Source organism: Thermobia domestica, chromosome 9, assembly GCF_964235325.1.
Source record: "Thermobia domestica chromosome 9, izTheDome1.hap1.1, whole genome shotgun sequence".
Taxonomy (NCBI): Eukaryota; Metazoa; Arthropoda; class Insecta; order Zygentoma; family Lepismatidae; genus Thermobia; species Thermobia domestica.
Window position 1 is genome coordinate 167319110 of NC_137462.1, and position 21184 is coordinate 167340293.

General features: G+C 36.8%; 1 protein-coding gene across 4 annotated transcripts in view; it reads left to right on the top strand.

The window, feature by feature from the left end:
• Window positions 1-21184, top strand: part of LOC145695183 (uncharacterized) — a 203868-nt gene that overhangs the window by 109152 nt on the left and 73532 nt on the right. For all 4 annotated transcript variants that reach the window (XM_081772153.1, XM_081772152.1, XM_081772150.1 and 1 more), the window contains exon 3: window positions 14130-14215. In XM_081772153.1, coding sequence (XP_081628279.1) covers window positions 14130-14215 — 86 coding nt within the window. The remainder of the gene's footprint in view (window positions 1-14129; window positions 14216-21184) is intronic.

Consider the following 21184-nt stretch of genomic DNA (forward strand, 5'->3'; position numbering starts at 1 on the left):
CATAAATCATATTCGTATGCAAGGTTCCAGGCTAAGAAAAACTCATTACACCACATAGGAATAAAACTATTATAATAAACTACCAAAATCTATGAAACATACGCCAAATTTGCAGTTTAAAATTCATTTTGAACTGCTGTAACACAATCACCTATTTTGTAGGATAGAGTAGTAGTTTAATCAGACTTTTTTTTAAATGTAAAACCAAAATTAAAATCTACTTTCTGTTTCGAGAAAATATATATTACATATAAACGGCAGTTATTGAAACGTTTTGTATCGGTTGACAAAGATATGAACTCAAGAGCTCCTAAGACGGATAATTAATTGAATACATTAATTACTTCGATTGTACTTGCTTGAAGTTCCTATTGCATTCAGTAAGTCAGGTTTACTAACTTGGGAGGCCCAATGTTGCCATCTCATCAAGCTGCTCATTATGGTGGTGATGAGTGATGAACCATCCGAGTGTACTAAACATAAATTATTTATCAGGGTGTAGGAATAACCATAGCTAAGGATCACTAATTTTAAAGTATCAGCGTGTTGCTCTTCGTCCACACATCTCGAAACAAATAGGCCTATACGATTCCTGTTTCCGCACTTAAATTGCACAACAGACTGCTCGGGACGCCCACGATCCTCAGAAGAAAAGAACCTTCTGTAGACAACGAAAACTTTCTTGCATTTTCCTGAATTTTCCAGTGTTTCCAAGATCCAACCAATACCCTCGTCCGCCAGGTGCCAAGCTACCCCTCATCTCTCGCCATGCCCGTAAGGTCTGGGTTTGTTATTTACTTCTTTCACATGCATAAAACAGGACAAATACTACTTTTTTCCATCTACTGACGGGACGGCAGGGACACACCCCGAAAACGGGACTGTCCTGGTTAGAACGGGACGTATGGTCGCCAGGCCCGTAGCCAGCCCAAAAACTTAGGGGGGGGGGCGGCTGCAGTTAGGGGGGGGCGATCCAACCATATGATAGTTCATCACCATATTATAGTTCTTTTGCAAGCCTACTGTGAAACGTTTAGGGGGCCAGCAAAAATTTAGGGGGGGTCCGCCCCCCTAGACTCCCCTTGGATACGGGCCTCGCCCTACTCATGACCCGGACAGAACCATGATGCGATGTGACTCGGTAGAAACTGAAGACGGAACATCATCATACACATGGAGAATATGTGCGAGGCTACTAGTGCAATTCTAACAAACTGATTTTCATCTTTCTATTGCCTTTTCACTAAATGCAATTTTCTTTCTCGTTTGTTCTTTGCGTCTGTATGTGTAAAACACTGCACTAAAATATAACTACAAGATTTATCAGAGTTCAAACTTGTCAGAATTACAGAAAAGGTGAGCTACAAATTGTCTCAATGGGGGGATCGTCAAAGTTTAATCGAGCTATAAAACTTCTCGTTTATAACAAGATATTGCTAAGCCCAAACCAGGGGCGGATCCAGGACGGACTTCTGGGGGGGGCGGTGGGTTGTAATACTGCTACTTAGAGCTACTTTTAAGAGCGTCAAAAATAAACTATATATTTTATTTATATATAAAATAAAAAAGTTTCCTCTTCTGGGGGGGGCGATCGCCCCGATCGCCCCCCCCCCTGGATCCGCCCATGGCCCAAACAAACTTTTGTAAATTCTTTCTGTATAGGATATGTTCAAAAGACACGTATGGGAATGCTAATAAACATGAAATTAAATTTGAAATACTCAAAACATGGGATCTTGATGTGAAAATGTTACATTAAGAATCGAACAAATAATTGTCCAAACTTAAGGAATAATCATCATTAATCAACTATAAAATTCTGCAGTTATGGTATGCTACAAACCTCATATTTCGACTACTTCTAGGTCGCCAGGTCTCTTCGAGTAAGCGAATCTGTCTTGGTCGCCGGGTCAGACCGACTCTGAGAAGCGAGAGATCCAGATAATTCCGACAAAATCGACCCAAGTGATTCGGTTATACATGACCCGTTCTCACTACTATCTATTACATTTTTCTGTATGGCGATCAGTGCTGAAACAAAAAAATCCTGAAGTTTCTACCACTTCCGGTTTGAATAGAAGAACTGGAGTGAAGATAAAATACGTGGGATGCTTAATCCAAATCAGAAAGCCATTTCTAGCTATCTCCTAACAGTTTTGCTCTTGAAACCGGAAATGGCCAAAGATTTCTAGCACATTCTGTTTTAGTAAAAAATCAAGATAAAGCTATAACTTGGGAAGATGATTATACTTCAAAAGCAGCTTCTTGCTATTGCCGTTTTATTATATTGTGATCAACGTTACAATCAGAAATGATTGATTTGTCTCTCTTCGGTTTGAATGGAGTTTTAAGAAGTGAAATGGAACATATTCTTGGAATACTGGATCCATTTAAGAAATGAAATTGAACATATTTTTGGAATACTGGATCCATACCAAAAAACAGTTTCTCGCTATTTCTAACAATTTCTGATACATGTGGACAATCAGCACACAGACGAACGGATATAACCATTGTATAAGACTTCCCATCTACGGGTTTCATTAAAGGGGGACAATTGACCCTATGCATTCATGTGGTTTGGATTTCACCTTAAATTGTAATCCACGTTTCACATACCTTCGGTAAATTTGACATAAGAAATTTGAAGTTTTACGATCGACAGCTATGACTTTTAGACTAAATGAAAAATGAAAGTGAAATGAAATCTTCCAGCTTAACGTCACACGATTATGCCCTATAGGCTAAAGGAGACGAATGTTTAAGGCAAATGAATGAATTGGCGGAATAAGAATGTGGAAGGAACCCCGGACACGATGTTGTCCACTACAAACTTACTTGGCCGGGGATCGAACCAAGGACTGCCTACACCATAGGCCACTACTGAGCCACCGTGCCTCCCTTAGACTAAAGGAGACGGATGAATGAATGTGAGTGATTATGAAATTATTAGTTGAGTGAGAATGTCGGAGAAGATGGGAGAAACCCGATAACACCTACGTCAATAATGTTGTCCACCACGAACATGCGTGGCTAGGAATCGAACCAGGACCCCTCGCATCAGAGGTTTCGGTTTTCCTTATAAGACACAATAGTTGTGTCTATGACTGGTAATCTCGCAGCACTTTAAAAAAAAAAGCCCTAGTCTTCTATAGAAGACAGAATTTCTTGTTTACTAAATGATTATACTTTTACTGAAGTATGCTTCGCAATGTATTGAAACGAATGAAACAGAGTATCTTAACAAATATCTTTTACATCTGTACATACAATTTATCCTCACTTTTATCAATAATCTCGTTATTGTTGACTATGTTCTAGAAATGTTTAGTGAAGTTCTATAGCAAAGAAAGGATCAGGGTCCTCACTGTTGATTTTTTAAAACAATGTTTTTCTGAATTAACTTGCAAATTACCTTAAGATTTTTATACTGAAGGTTTCCCATGAAGGACAAAAAGGCTATTTCATAGATTGTGTATAATTAAAATATTATTTCAACGTAATCAGTATGTTCGTAGTCATCATGGAACGTAGATTTATCTTTCTTGATTACTCAGAATTTATTTTACACTAATCCTAATAAAAATAATTATTTAATTTTAATCTAATACTATAATAGGTTAAGGAAATATTACTCAGGGGCATATTTGTTTCGCAATCAAGATATTGTGGGTTTATTCCCAACTTCCGTCAAATATGAAAAAAAGTTTAATTTCTTTTATTGCTTTGTTCATTCATTAGCCTTCGACTAACTGTCAGAAGTCACTTTCTATAGTTTCCTTAGAAATTACAGTAACTTAATATTGTGACATCTCGCATAGCTACGAACGACATTGACCCTCAGTTTAGACGTTAATGGGAATAATCCCTGTAAGAAGTTCTGGACCACGAACTGTGTAATTCCAAGTGCACATATTGTATACGTAAATGTAAAATATATTTGCTCAGTTTTTCCTCAGTAGTAGAGGGCTCACCTCTGGTGCAATGGGGCCCTGCTTCAATCCCAGCTCGCGCGAAATGGGCTTTGTGATGAACAAACACAATGTGTGTGGTTTTTTCGTTGTTCCCCCGTTTCTTTCCACTTTCTTTACTCCACCATTTCATTCATCCTCATCATTACCATCTCCTTTAGCCTACAGGTAATAATAGTGGGACGTATTTAAAACGGAAAGATTTCAATTCTCTAGTTCTCTCTCTCCAAAATACAGATGTTTCAGTAGTGGCGTTGGTCTCTATGTAGCACTCCTTATAAGTTTTTTTTAAATTTTTTTGTTTCTTTGTAACGTAATAATAATAAACAATATTGTAATTTTAAAATTAGTTGGCGTATTTCGCAAGTGGATTTGAATTTATTTCCATCAAGAAAATTTTCTGGTAATACTAATGTTTTGCACAAGGAAATTGCTTTGTTTGTTTGTCATGGTATTGCCGTGTTGTGCAATATTCTATTCATATTGCCTTGCTTTAGCAAGTTATTTTCATAGATTTGCGCTATTAGCAGCAGATGATACATTCGATGGAAGTAATATCTGTTGTAACGTATAGAAGTAATATCTGTTGTAACTTAATAGGGTAATAAGATATAATAAATGCTACTATTCGTAAACTTGGTTGATAAGCATTAAGTAATTTTAAATTATTATAAGCAGGCACTACGAAATCCGTGATATTGTCATCAATTCTGGAATCATATCTACGATTCTGAATCTATTGTGGCTGTCTACATTTAAGAGTACTATGATGTTACATATGGAGTTAAAAAAAGGAACAATCATACACTTTTATAGATCAATGCATTAAACTGTACAGAGCTGCGAGGCAAGAGGATATGTGGAAGAATCTTCAAATACTACCTTACAATACCCACTAGTTTGCATTCGTCTTTAAACCTCTCGATGAATGTAATCATTAGCAGGATCACTATATTTTGTCAGACATCTTGTTCTGTAATATTTTTAAGTACTGATATTGTTTTTCGTTCCTATCATCTGTCCGTACATCGTTCTCGCTGTCACTACTGAAAACTACATTAGTGGATACGTTGATATATTGTTATTTTTTTTTTCAACATGCCGTATCTTATTTCTGATATTTATTATGTACTCATACTGGTGTTGAAATCTCGATTGGTACAATATATCCTGTCAGTTGCCTTGTCTCCATGTTATTTTACTGTTTCCTAGTCTATATCGAAGAATAGAAATATAGAAAGAATATTATATGGAAGAATAGAAATAACTGACTCATAATCGTCCAAGACATACTACTATGGGTAGAAACGTGAAATTTGAACAAAATACTCCTATAGTCACGAAAGCAAGTGATAAGGAAGGATTTTTTGAAATACATGTTTCAACGCTTTCAAATGTTCCTTTTCTCAAGAGATAAAGGGAACAATTTCATATTCAAGTATACGTATTAAGTAATTAAATCTTATTCTTCCCATAGAAACGAACACTTGACGCTAGTAATTTATGATCTAGTTTAAAGCAAAATAGAATCAATTTCACAAGTTTAAATTCATGCTTGGATAATCGGTACTTAATTTCAAATATCGATATCCGTTACATTACCATTAAATATAACAGTACTTGATTCCTGTTTCATTGATTTAATTTATAATAAATAATTAAATTACTTTGTGAGCTTTCGTTTCGATAGAATTCGTTACCAATTCTTGTGTTTCTGTTCAGAATAACATATTATGTAGACATTCTACATCAACAAGTGAGTTTTGTTTCACTTGTGAAACCACAGTAGACTTCCAAACTACGGTAGTTCAATATTGAAACCGGAAGTCATAGATCACTTCCGGTTGTCACAGAGGAAGAAAATTGGAGATTGAACATTTTTTCACACGCAGAACCCATTTAAGAAAATCCTCGCTATTTATTACCGCTTTTGCTCTAAGAGGATCAGAATTAAAACCGGAAGTAGTAGTACATTTCTAGAACTTCCGGTTTTAGTCCTCTCGCCTACTAGCTAGGGCTTGTGTCTTTGGTGCACATCCCAGGTTCAATCTCCGGAGGTGAAAATAACAATTTAATTTTTCAATCATTCACTTTCATTAATCATCCGTCTTCTTTAGGCTAAAGGGTATAAGCGTTGGACTTTAAACTAAAATTTCATTTAATTTCCAGTTTTAGTAGATGCATAAAAATGGGTTCAGCGTCCCAGTCTATCCTTGGGATGCTGAATCCATAAAAAAAAATATCCTTTTCGCTATATATTACCGCTTTTGCACTATAGTGTTCAATGTTGAAACCGGAAGTGATTTTACTTCTACAACTTCAGATTTGATTTTAGGGTCTCTTTCAGCAGCGAGGCTATATGAAACGTGGACCTACAGTATAACATAGGATCCGAATCACATGAGCTCCTGCAGGAAATCGAACCCAGGTCTTCCACGCCAAAGCCGCATACGCTAACCACTTAGCCGCGAGGAAGCTCGAACTTCAGGTTTGAGTAGAGGGTTAAAAGAGAAGATAGAACCTGTTCTTGAAAGACTGAATCCATATCGAAAAACTTCTCGCTGTCTGTTATCATTTTTGTTTTATGGCAATCAACACTGAAACTGAAAATAGTAGATTTCGACCATTCTCAGTATGAATTGAGAGAAAACCTATTGTTGAGACACTGAATCCATATCGAGAAGCTGTATCTCGCTATCTCTTGCCGTAAAAGTAGACACAAAATGTACACAATGCGGCAATTTGAAATGGAAATTATTTTCTCTCTCACTGCAGGTAATGACATTATGCAAGCGTTCTGTGATGCGAACAAGTGAGGGATATACAATACGTTATAGGTGTTCTCTTATCTAATGTTATACGCCAAAGTTACTTTAAATTTTATAGAAATATTTACTGACAGCACGTTGATAGGTTGAATTGAATAATGAGAGTTTCAAGAAGTTCTTTTTAGGTATATTTGCAGCTTACTATTCTGGGAGTTTTCTCGTTTATTTCTGAAGCAGTATGAGCAATTTCTGAATCTATTCTGAACGTTTTCATCCACCAAAGGCTATGAATAAACTACTTCGGAGGGGGACCTATTCTCTGAAGGACTCTCCACCTTTCTTATGGAAGGATAGCTTCTGGTAAATTTCTTAATGAAAGATATTTCGAATCTTGACATATTTCTGAACATAAGTCATAATGGGTATAGCAACTGAAAGTCCCTATTAAGGCCTTAAATAGGGTTTTGTGCCAACCAATCTTTATAACTTCAGTATCGTCATTTCTAATATTAATATTGCTTTCATTTGACAAATCATAAAAAATTGAAGTTATTTGAGACAGTCGGATAATTAAATTAGTCTATTAGATGAGTAGGTAATCCAAAGATGAATTTTTAATACACGTGTGTCTATAAGTTGAGGGACATCAATGGAAAGTGATACACGAATGAAGACAGGAAACTGATGCCCATGAATCAAACGCGTGGGAAAGATACTAAAAAACCACGCTAAAATTTACATGACACAGAAGCACAGCAAATGACACTTGTAAGGCACCTACGTTATGTGGATTCTGCTGTCAGTTTCACGTCACCAGACATGTTCAGTAATAGGTTTGATCACCCGAACAGCTACACAGGTTGCACACTGTGTTCCCATACTGCGGATGAGGCCAGTCAGCAACTTCTATGGTAGTACATCCCATTTTTGCACAAATACCTGTCTAAGGTCATTCAAAGTCCCTGGTGGTAGATTTCTGGTTGCAGTCGGACGTCCGGTGACATCTCAGACGTGTTCAATCGGATTAAGAACCGGGAAGGGCGGTGGCCTCTCCATACGCGTGATATCTTTGTGTTTCAGGAATTCATAACGTCTTCCTAATCCGCGCCCAAACTATCAATTTTGTGAAACCGGAAAGGGACTGATTCAATTACCACAAGAGAAGATGCAGAGGAAATCCTCAGCAGACGGCCTAAGATATTATATAAGGTATCGGAATAGCTTGAAGAACGCGAAGGCACTTCCCGGGACCATTTTCTCTGAACATAACTTTGTGCTGGCCGAAGTGGATATTCACCTGAGAGATGTATTCAGAATAAAAGTAGGCAACAATAAGTTGAATACTAAAAAGTTTAAAAACGAGGAAAGGATAAGTGCAGATAGTAATAAACGATGGGAGCGTATTAAACTTTGCATACAGTAGGCAGCAGAAGAAATAGTAGGTTACCGCGAACACAAAATGGCTGAGACCAGCCAGTAGCTTCTATGGTACTATATTCCATGGGTTACAGAACGTTTGTTGCAGAAAATGAGGAAAAGAAGAGTATGAAAACAGGTTGATACAGAAGAGGGCAGAAAGATGTGCAGAAAGTTAAACAACGAGTTACGAAGAGAAACAGACAGGGGAGAGTTTTACATTAGAAAATGTGAGGACATAGAAAGATTAGAAAGAATTGGGAAATCTGAGGAAATGTTCAAGGAGGTGAAATCTGTGGAACTCTGGAGGAAACAAGGGGTGGCATGTAAAAATATGAATGGGAAGGTAATCAATGAGAAGAGTGAAGTGTTAGGAAAATGGAAAGAGTATGTTGATGACTTGCATGAGAGTAGGGGTAGACCGCGTGGCCTAGATGTTGAAGTAGAAAATGAAGTAGTACCGAGGATGTTAAAGGTTTTAATATTCCTTCTGATGAGTTTGAAAAAGATATATCCGAGATTAGGAATGGGAAAAGCAACCGGGATAGGTAATATCAATCGAATTCATTAAGAATACGGGGGACAATGGTAAGGAAGATTTGTTCCGACTCTGCAATAAAATATATGAAACAGGAGAGAGGCCAAAAGATTTCCTGATGATGATCATTATACCATTGACTAAGAAATCGAACCCAGAGCCGGTAAAAGGTTTATAGAAAAATGGAAAGAGGCGTATGTTGTATTTATTGATCTAGAAAAGACTTCTGACTGTGTGAATTGGAAATTGTTCTTGAGAGCTAAAGAAGGTTGGGTTGCATAGTATGATCGAAAACGCATGAGATTTATATATAAACCAAGAGGTAAGGCTTAGAATAGAAGAAATTACAAAAGAAAGTGCAATTGGAAGGGGAGTTCGACAAGGATGTTATCTCTCTCCAACATTATTTAGAAATTTGGTTCTCCAGGATGTTGTCTCTAGAATAGATAGTGAAAAAGAACCTACAGAATAAAGACGACATTTTGGTAGAAGGTAGAATGATTAGGTGTATATGATATGGCACTTGTTGCGGAATTTGGCAAGAAAGTCAATAAGATGGAAAAATTGAGGAAGGGCAGTGAAGAATGTAAAATGAAAATAAATGTTAGAAAGACAAAGATCATGGTAATTGGAACGAAGCATTTGTTGTCAAATATAGAAGTAGAATGAGGGAAATAGAACAGGTGACTAGTTTTCGTTGCCTAGATAGTATTATTAATGATGATATGAAATGCAAACGTGAAAAAAAGCCAAGGATAGAAATGGCGAAAGAAGCCTTTAGGAGGAAGAAAGATCTTAGTTGTGGGTCTTTGAATAAAGAGTTGAAAAAAAACACTCATAAAATTATTCGTGTGGAGTATTGTACTGTATGGTGCAGAAACATGAACATTAAGCAAAAGTGGTGGAAAACGATTGGAAGGTTTCAAAATGTGGGTGTGGAGAAGAATGGAAAAATAACTGGGTCGAGCTGAAAACGAATGAGAGAGTGTTAGAAATGATGAGGAAGAAAAGAACAATTTTATATGTAATTGAGAAGAGGAGGAAAAACTGATAGGGACATTGGCTGAGAAGAAACTGTATCATGAAGGACGCAATAGACGGTATGGTGGCAGGAAAGAGAGGATAGCGAAGGAAGCTACAGTTAATGGACGGTATCAAAAATGGACGGAAGAGGATAGCTGAAGGCCATGGAGCGTGGAGAGTTCTCAGTTGCAGCAAGCGACCTGACAATAATGACAGAATAGCTATGATGATAATGAGACCATTGGGGGTACAGACACGCTTGCATTTATTTCCACAGAATACTGTGGCGGGTGCAATTTATCGAAATGTTATCCTGCAAGCGGTGCATACAGCTCTAAGTTCGTCTAATGGAGGATAATGACCGCCAACACCGGGTTCAGGTGGCGAAAGATTTTGAAATGAAATTCTTAGTTCTGCGTCCCACGATTATGTCCTTTAGGTTAAAGAGACAAATGATTAATGAAAGTGAATGATAGTGAAATTAATTTTATGTGCTCTCCCACCGGGACTCGAACCCGAAACAACATGTGCTACCAACTGTTAGCCCAGAGAGGAGAGCTTGGGGGTTCATGTGGTGGTGGAATACCTGGAACACAAGGATATCACACATGTGAAGTAACTACTACTTGCCTGGGTTCCTTATCCGATAGAATATGTCTGGGACGCATTGGACATCCGATTGCAACCCAAAATCCACCACCCGGTACCTCACATAACTTCGGACTGGTGTTCCGCAAGAGTGGAATATATTAGGAGCTGCTGGCTGGCTTTATATTCAGTATTGGAACACGGTGTGTAACCGGGATAGCCATTTGGTGATGAAACCGAATACTGAACATTTCTGAGACGCCAAACAGAACCGATGTAAAATTGACAGTATGAACGCACACAGTAGGTGCCGTATACGCTGTTTGCTGTGTTACGTAACCTTCAGTTCGATCTCTGAGTGCATTTCCCACACATTTGATTTCACAGATCGGCATCGGTCCCCTGTCTTCATTCGTGTGTCACTTTTCCATGGTGCCCCGAACCTTTTGGACATGAGTGTGTTAAAATCCATCTTTGGATCACTCAGGTATCTAATAATTTAATTATCCAACTATTTTATTAATTAAGCATCTTAAATACTTCAGTTTTTGATGATTTGTCAAATGGAAATGAAAGATATATTTAATTAGAAATGGACATATTGAACGTCTAGAAATTTGGTTGCTAGGAAACATTATTTAAAGCATGAACCACGGGCGTCTCTGGCGGGGACACGTCCCCCCCCCCAAATATTTTGAGTACGAGATAAATGGATCAATGCTGAAAGTATTTAGATTTATATGGAAGAAGTAAAAACATAGGCAGAACAAATTAAAGTTATGCCTGTTCTTAAACATTAGGTTAATGTGATTAGAATGCCCGCCTGACGTGTGTCACTTTCAAAGAAGGATCTTTTTTTTTTAAAGTTACGCTTCTTGGTTAGTCAATGTAGTCTCGGCTGTAGGCACACAATTTTTTCATTGCTTAACCAGCAACAATTGGTTTCGAGGACGAAGGGAGGCTGGAGAAGGGAATGGAAGGGAAGGAAAGGATGTATCTGCGCATGGGAGTCTCTGGCGGGGGGGACGAGGGGGACGCGTCCCCCCAAATATTTTGAAGTACAAAATATTCAATATTTTATTCTCATTTACTTTATTTACTAACGACAGAATAACATAAATAATAAAATTATATTTAATAGGTGTATAATATTCATGCTATGAAACGATTAGGCTATAAGAATTCTTGATATACCTCAGGGTTCTTGATATACCTCAGGGTTCTTGATATACCTCAGGGGTCCGTAAACGGAATTGAAGATAATAAACAAGTTGGACTAGGTAGTACCATTTAAATCACTTTCTTTGATGTCCCCCCAAGTTTTACATGCCAGAGACACCACTGCATCTGCGAACTAAGAAGGGGAATCTACAAAGACAGGGAAATATACAATAGAAGCGAAGATTATAAGAGGAATTTAAAAAGATAGAGAAATTTGAATATTACATATGAGAGTAAATTTCATGCGAATACTGTAGAAGGGCAGTAAGGAACAACTACTATGACAATATAGAAACTAAAGATAGAAATGAGTGTTTAATGGGTGAATTGAGTTTGAGGAAGATGGAAAGAATGCATTGAGGAGCCGGATGACAGCAAGAATAAATGTACATATTTTGACATTAAAACGGAAAACGAAGTAAACGAGGATGGTTCATTGGACAAGTTCAGAAACATATAGCAAAATGAAGAACATAAAGGTAGATGATATACCTTTTGAATTTATTAAGAATATAAAAGAAGAATGAAAATCAAAAATTCGAAATTCGTAATCAAATAAAGTGTCATCGTAAGACTTCTTTCAAAGAGTTAAGATTTTGTCAGCTAACAAATCGAAATATACTGTATGAGGAAGGACTATAAAACTACACTGCTTCAAATGCATTTAAAAACACTGAGCAAGAATTCACTGTTAGGAACGTCAAGGTGAAGAAATTACTAAAAACCACATTATATGTAAACTTAATTTCTTTTTTCTTTTTTTTTCCGGCTAGTAGTCTACCAGTGATGGAAGAAAATTATGATGAATTGTGTTGCTAAAGGTAGAAAGAGTACCAATTTACTTATAATTTTGACTAAGTTAAGTTGAGGTTACTAGCATTCTAGTCGTTCTCGTACCCCCCTCCCCAATTTTAACATGCCAGAGACGCCCATGGCAGTAGCTCTTTTAAATTATATATACAATTTTTAGTATATTGGGTAGTCTTCATTATTCGATTAAAAAAGAACCAATAAAGCTTTTACTTCGCTTTTTTTATTTGTTTTTTCAAGCATGGAGGCATTGTAGAACACGTTACGTAAGGTTTCACGCCTTTCTGCGTTGAAACATAGGAGATGATGACGTCATAATCTACAAAAAGATAATTTTTTGTTAGGCCTATTTTGATAACTTTTTGGCGGGCTTGCTTTTGCACCTAGAAGATTAACATTTTGCACACACATTCAGTTGCCTCTTAGTACTTTTCAGATTTTTTTCTGATTTCTGCTTTAAAACAGGGGTCCAGAGGGGCAAAAAGGTTAAAAAAAAAGGGGTATTTCAACAAAAAATCTTTTCTCGCGATTTTCCCGCCTCAGATGATGGAGACATAATCTGAAAATCTGTTCTATTCTGAAGAGAATGATTTACGAGCCATGGCCCTAGGATAAATAGGGATGTCTCAGGAAATGTTTATATTACATCCGGGTCTGTTGGAGTAATCTGGGGCATTGTGGGTCTCATTGGTAAATATTTTCCTCGCCCTTACTATTCAAGATAGAAGCTTGAAATTTTGTACACCCATTACTGTTTTTAAGTTGAGTTTGAGATCTGTGCGTTTACACAGGAGGGTTCAGAGGGGCTCAAAATTTGCACACAAAAAAACGGAAAAATTCAGATTTCCCGCTTCAGGGACGTGATAGAGAAATGTGAATGGTAGTTTGAAAGATTGTTCTGTTGTAAAGAGAATGAGGTACGAATCATGATCCTAGTGTAAATAGAGATGATGCTGTAACTGCTTGACTGAAAGTCGATTTAGCTACTAGAAAAAGCCAAAGTTTCAAAGGTTTAATAAGGACTTTCGATTGCTCTGTCCATTACGACTTAACGTTTAGGAAGAAGTGAGAAATAGAAGTATCGCAGAGTTTAACGGAAGCCATTTTCCATACGAAAAGTCCGCGTTTCTTTAGCATTCTCCAGTTTGGCTGTAAAATTATGTCCACCCAAATATTATCATGAACGCAATTTGCGCACGAAAATCAGAGTTCAAATCAATGGGAGAGATAAGGGAAACATTTCTCTCTCTCGTACGTAGTTTGCCTCGTTCGTCAAAGAAGAATTTCTTCCCTGCCAAGGAAATATTTCCCCATTTCATATGCATGTTTGTGAAAAAAACAACCAACCAACCAAACTTGGATATACATTTGGAAAAGTTCCTCTCTCTCATAAAAGAGCTTGCTTCGAAAAACCCGTTTATGGGGTACCCCTAATTCTTTATTATTTGTGTTACCACGTACTGATAATTGCAAGTTGATATACCAGTGATTCTCATGAGTTGTGTGGTGCAATTTTAGAACTTAAAACTAAATTTTATGCCGTACAGACCTGTAAGTCCAGACTGTGTATGACAGATTTTATTTTTACCGTGAATTTCTAGGCATTTGAGTTCGATACATATACTAATCAATAGTACAGATATGTAAAATGTTTCACGATGTCATGGATTCAGTGAAGTGTGCGTCAGTCAAAAAAGGTTGAGAATTACTGCTTTAAATTGTATGCAAAATCAGTATTCGTGAAAGTACTTAATAAATTGATGTTATAATTTTAAATTTATGTTGTAATTTCAGAGGTCCTCATATATGCAGATCTAGAATGGTGGATGAGTGTTGTCCAGGATGGCAAAGACATCGCTATACTGGCCTTTGCACCGAACGTAAGTTACTATTACATAAATAAATGAATGAATAAATTAAATCACAATAATAATAGCTTAAAAACACAGCAAGCATTTTCAATTTTTTAAATGTTCCATTGAATTGTCATTATGCTGCATTGTATGCGGGCCAGGGGTCAGCGCGAGGGAGGGGGGCACCGAGACATGTAAAAATAGCCCAAAACGACCGATATTAGTGTCAAATCCATAGTTTTCGCGGTCGCCGAAATGGTGATACTCCTACAGGCGTTGACTTCCAAATACAGTAGGGATGGTACCGAGACCGAGACTAGTCTCGGTCTCGTCTCGGTCTCGTCTCGAATTATCGAGACGAGACCGAGACGGACTTTTATATACCGAGACGAGACCGAGACCGAGACGGACTTTGAAATACCGAGACGAGACCGAGACCGAGACAGACCTCTATAAATCGAGACGAGACCGAGACGAGACTTAGGTCAGTCTCGAAAGTCTCGGTCTCGTCTCGAATATTGATATTGATAGATACTAAAATTGCCTTCACTCAAAATTTCTTTCGTTGCTGTGTTAGATAATATGAGAACGGTTGACTGATGTACAGTGGCGTATTTAGGGGTTGGTTATCGGGCTCAAACTCCTCCCGAAATAAATTTGTGATCATTTTTTGCATTGCACGTACAACGCAAATGTTTTTTAGTCGTTCCTCAAGCCTCTCCCGAAACAAAATACACTGCTGATGCAAATAGAATTCTCTCTCTCTCTCTCTCTCTCACTCTCTGTCTCTCTCTCTCTCTCTGTCTCTCTCTCTCTCTCTCTATATATATATATATATATATATATACATATATATATATATATATATATATATATATATATATATATATATATATATATGGTCGCGGTGCCCCCCCATATATCGCACTGTATTCAAAATGGCCGCCAAGACATGTTACCTCTATCAGATACAGTGAAACGTGCAGTACCATTAATATGAAAACGATTGAACATAAATGAACCGTACCGTCTCCTTTAGCCTAACCGGCATAATTGTGGGACGTAAAACTCAAAGATTTCATTTCATTTCATAAACGAACCGAACAAAAACTCAAATAGAAAATGTCATGTGGCACATTAATTGATATTGTCGCGGAGTTTTCCAGGGCCATCCTTCATGGGGGCCCAGGGTGCAACTTCAAAATTGTAAATGGAAACATGGGGTGAGTGATACCTCGTTCGATATATCTTTAAAAACTAAAGAGAGGTGTTGCAAAAGATTGTTCAATGTTTTCAAAATGACCACCAAGACATGGTACCTGCATCAGATAAAACGTCCAGGATCACTAATATGAATACACCAGAACGAATATTCGAATAGGAAATCACAGGGGTATATATCATTCGATAGCTCGGGAATGTTGCAACAGTCGAAAAGCTGATTAGAAGAAATCTATAACTTTTAGAAATTTATCCTAGCCTCACTCCGTAAATGAGTGAAGCGGGAAGGATCGGTGAAATTGCAAAGGAGAGCCTTAGTTTTTGCAAATTGTATCTACGAAACAAAGTTATTTGAAATGTGTTTTTATACGAGATAAATGTCTCTGTAATGGGATAAAGTATGTAAAATTCTTGTTAAATGGTACCTTCCATTTTGAATGCGGGCAATGGTTTGATGCAAAAATGAATCAACTGAAATGCGAAACCAATTTGTCGAACAATGCAATTTTAGAACAATGTTTACAAACGTTGGTTTTGTTCAACAGTCGTCTGCATGATATTGGCTAGCTTCTTTTCCTTCTATGTCTTCTTGCATGTGATAGAATATGAGTTTCACTGAGATGTCCACAGTTACATTCCGAATAACTTTCAACGGTAATTTCAGTTGAGATCCTTTGTAACGAGACGGTACACACTGATGCAGATATGTCCAAAAAATCTTACACGCATTGCGTTAAATTATCAGGGGCGAAGGAGCGGGCAAAATGTTGTTAAACTTTAATTTTACCTTATTTTTATTCACCTTATTTCACTTTATTTTTATTCATTACAGTACCAGTCATTTGTACACATAAGTGTTTCAGACAAACCATATCTATTGCAAATAAAAGTGAGGTTCTCATTTGAGATTTTACCATTCATTCCCGCTTCACCCACTTACGGACAGAGATCGGAAAGATAATTTTCTATCATTTCCTCCTTTGCATCATGTCAATTATACTTTAATAATCTTTTTCTCCGTTACATTATACTCCAGCCGTGAAATGATAAATACCCTCTGTGCTTTTTCCTATACGAGTTTTATTCTGTTCATTTATCTCCAACTATTTTCATATTAGAAGTCTAGTGGTACTGCACGTTTTATCTGATACAAGCACCATGTCTTGGCGGCCATTTTGAATACGGTGACCGATGTGAAAAATCTTTTGCCACAACGCTTTTTACTTTTTAAAGATGTATGTAACGAGGTATTACTCGCCCCATGTTTCCATTTAAAATTTTAAAGTTTGGCCCTGGGACCCCATGAAGGGCGCCGGTGCCGCGACAACACCATTCGGTGTGCCCCATGGCATTTCCTATTTGAGTTTTTGTTCGGTTCGTTTATGTTCAACCGTTTTCGAGATATCTCCGTGGAAAGATTAATATATATATATACAGCCGTGAACCCAGTACGTATATGATCAAGGGAGGGCCTAAACCATGGTTTGCCGCTTTATCCAGTGTAAAGAAAGTAGGATTGAAGCTCATTTTATCCAATGTATACCTGAGCGTTAAGGGGAGCTGTAGTCCCTATAGCCCTCCCCTAGAATCTGCGATATATATATATATATATATATATATATATATATATATATATATATATATATATATATATATATATATATATATATATATTAAAAATGCTGAAATTTTGTACAAGTTGGGAAATTCTTCTAAATACGCTGCAATACTAGATAAACAAGCAATGTTGCTAAAGCAAAATAAAGTTGTATTTTCTCAAATTGCGCTACGTAAAGTATTACATATTTCTAATTTAGTTATTTAACAAAACCACAATAGCCCAATAGCCCATACATTATTTAGTGTAACAAAGGACAACTTAGTATCACTAATATCAACATTTTGGAGATCTCTAATAACTCAAATGACATGGCCGGTGCAATGCGCATCAACTGTACCTTAGCGTCAAATACTATGATCATGGAATAATATATTTCGAATGAATGAAGGAACAGTTACAAGAAACGGAAAATGTAAATGTTTCTACAGACTTTACTTCGAAAACGCGCTGACATATCACGTCTCATCATGCAGATGCTTCCAAAAGACTTAAATGCTTATAACGCCATTTACAGCAATTGTTATTCAAATCGTTTCAGAGATGCCAAACACAATGGTAGTGATTGTTATACTGCTTAAAATAACGTATTTGTATTAAATTTGTATAATGATTATTGCTTTCCTTTGCTTCTATAACATTAATAGTTTTTTGGTGGTTTTAATTACAACAAGTCGCAGTTACATTATTTTAAGCAGTGTTGCCCACTTAAATATATTGTTAAATATTATTCTAAATATGCGCAAATAACGTAGATAAACTGCAAAATATTTTAGAATTACTCGTAATTTGTTTTATGGTGCAAGAATGCTTTCAAGAGACGACGTTTTTCATAGTATTTGGGCTACTTATAATGTTAATGTTCAAGTCTTCGTTCCAGCAATATGTAAATGCAAATTGTAACTGAAATTAAATGTAACTGATACATTTTCAGTAACACTAGTTGTTCCCCCTAAGCCTTAGGCCTGGTGTACACTTTATATTAAGACCGTGCTTAATTAAAGGTTCTAATTACACCCTAATTATAATTCACTTGTTTTAGTTTGACCGCCGACCACCTCAAACTCGATCCATGCCATATAGCTATATGCAATTATTCAAGGACTTACAGTTAGTAATACACAGTGTTCATTCTTGTTTTGTTTTGTTTTAATTTAACGTCCCACAGTTATGCCAGGGCAGCTAAAGAAGACGTGGAGCGAATGATTATAGTGGAATCCGAACCACTTCGGTCTTTCAACTTTACCCCTACCGGAAATCGAACTTGGGACCACGCGAACCGAAATCAAGCATGCTAAACCAAATGGACCAAATGGGGTCCTCACATTGTCAGTGAATTTAAATCATTCAGTCAGTGTTGCCAGATCCGAAGATTAAAAAGTAACGTGTCTGTACTCCGAAAGAAACCTGTAAAAGAATTGCCCAAGTTAGATAGTTGTTGGAGAAGACTTGGAAAGACCTTCATCCTGCAATGCATTGATAATGTTTATTATTATTATTGTGGTGGTGATTTTATTATATCTGGACCAAGTCATAATTTCGTAATTTTAGAGAAGCGAAAAACCGGTTTCTCAACTAAGACCTATAGTACTGTTTTTGAAACTTACTGAGTAGTTACAAAGTAGTAAGATGCTTTCAGACTTACATTATTACACCACTAGAAAGAACATAGTCTATTAAAAAAGTCTTGTTAATTCAATTTCAACCAAAAAGTGACTTTTACTAGGTAAGGTAGGGTAAAAATGGATCCAAAATTTAATGAAAGTCGCAGAGCGAAAAAAATATGACTATTCAATCCATCATATTGCAGCAAAATTACGAAAATTAATACAAAAGAAAACTAGAAAATTAAGAATCACTTGTTTTGCGAGTGAGAAAAAATAGATACAGATAACTCGAATTACCTATATACTTATCTAATATGTATGTTCAAGTTTCGCAAGTAATTTTCAATCAATATAAAATTTCAACGTAATGAACGCACGCTTAGTTTTCTCGAATAAAGATAACATGCACCGTTGAGAGCTCAGGAATAAGATTAATCTATGTTACGGCACTGGATATGTGCTTACGTATGCATTACGACCTTATGAACTTGTATAAGAAACATAATGCACTTAAAATGAGACGCGAACTATGCGAAACATCGGACTTCGAATCTAACTTGTTTTGTGTTCCAACTCGAGACCTCACATAGCAAAGATGAATGTAATAGCTCCCACCACAAAGTTCAGGACGTTCGTGTTATAAAGTGTCAATTAAACACGGAGATGTGAAACGGTAATAAAGCATTTCATCAATTTGAAACAAAATACGTATATTGTAGTAATAACTTACCCTATTTGTTAAGATAATGAACGTTATATTCTGTTTTTAAAATGACAGTCAAAGCAGAATGTATTAAATAATAAATGAGAAATTGTAAAATTTCAATTTCGGTACGATTAAATACATTCGTGCTGCTATGTGTTGTGTTATCCGTTAGGAGGTATTGAACAATTCTGATTCAAATGAAGGAAATAAACTACTGTATAGTACTGGAGTTAATTTAATAGAGTTTAATTGTATAGGCAGTTCTGAGGCTATATAAGACAAAGTCTATTGCTGAAAGTGAAATATGGGTTACTATTAGGGTTTTAGGGTGATATACCCACTGATCATTGAACCTGGAATACACACATGGAAAGCATTAGCACTAGCAAATTAGCTATGAAGAGGTACAACATACCATATTTCTAAGTCAAAGTGAAAGGGAAAAAGAAGCGGAAACGATAGACTATACTAGAATAATACTTTCACTATTTTAATTTCACACTATTTATTTCGAGACTTTCGAGACTTTCGAGACGAGACCGAGACTTGGTACTCGAGACCGAGACCGAGATCGAGACAAGCATCTGTTGACCGAGACGAGACCGAGACCGAGACGGTGATTTTTTACTCGAGACGAGACCGAGACCGAGACCATTATTTATCAACCGAGACGAGACCGAGACTGCATAAAGTCTCGTCTCGTCTCGTCTCGATACCATCCCTAAAATACAGCCCCTATGCGGAGAATGGGTATATTCAGCTAGTATATAATAAAAATTTAAAGTTTTTTTTTTTAAGTCATGGCTGTTCTTGTATTTTTCTCATAAACAATAATGTTAATTCAAAATTGAATTTTCGCGCCTTTGTTTGTCCTTTGCCCAAACTAATATGGTTTTTCGTATTAAGTCATATACGCTGTGACATATTTACAAGTTTTATTGGATTATCTGTTGGGGACATGGCCTATGAGAAATGATCCTCATCTCTTGGTTGGTTGGATTAAAGTTTTGTGTTCCTTTCAGCAACGAGATCGTGTGTCTAACGTGAACCAACAGCTTAACTTGAATCCGAACACATGGGCTCCCACTGGAAATTGAACCCGGTCGCCCACGTAAAGGCATGTAGCCCCAGTGAGCTCTCCTAATTAATGTTTATTCACCAATCCAAGAAACGGAATAATATTCCTTTTCAAGTACCGGTACCTGATATTCATTTATATGGAAGTTCGATTAGGGTGCCCACGAGACAAGATTTTGAGGTTGACTCATCTCGAAAAGATATCCGTTTCAATAAAATTCTATTTCATATCGTCTTGTGGGCAGCCTAATGGGTTCTGCTAATCAGTGCCGGATTTAGGTTTGATGGGCCCCTATTAATAGGTGCCCTTTATACGTCAAGCTTTCTTTTTTAGCGACAAAATGTCGCCGGTTTTTAGGTTTGAATTTATGCTATATGCTAATTTATGGACCTAATGGATATCTAAATGGAAACAAGGGCCCATTACAAGCAGAGTTGGGAAACGGGGAGTCCATTAAAAGCGGGGATGGATAACAGAGGTCTCATTTCAAGTGGGGCTGAGAAATAGAGCCCTATTACTTGCTTAATAAAAGCCTAGTACATAACAATACAAAACACCATTGTTGTATGTACGTTTTATATTATTAGCTTGTTCTTGTTATTTGGAAATTACATTACAATCAGTATTTTCTTTAATTTTTTGGGGCCCCGAAGCGAGTGGGGCCCTAAGCTATAGCTTCTTTAGCTTATACGTAAATCCGGCACTGCTGCTAATTTAAGTTGGAGCATTCGAGATAATTAAATTAATTACTAGGTGTAGAGTTCAC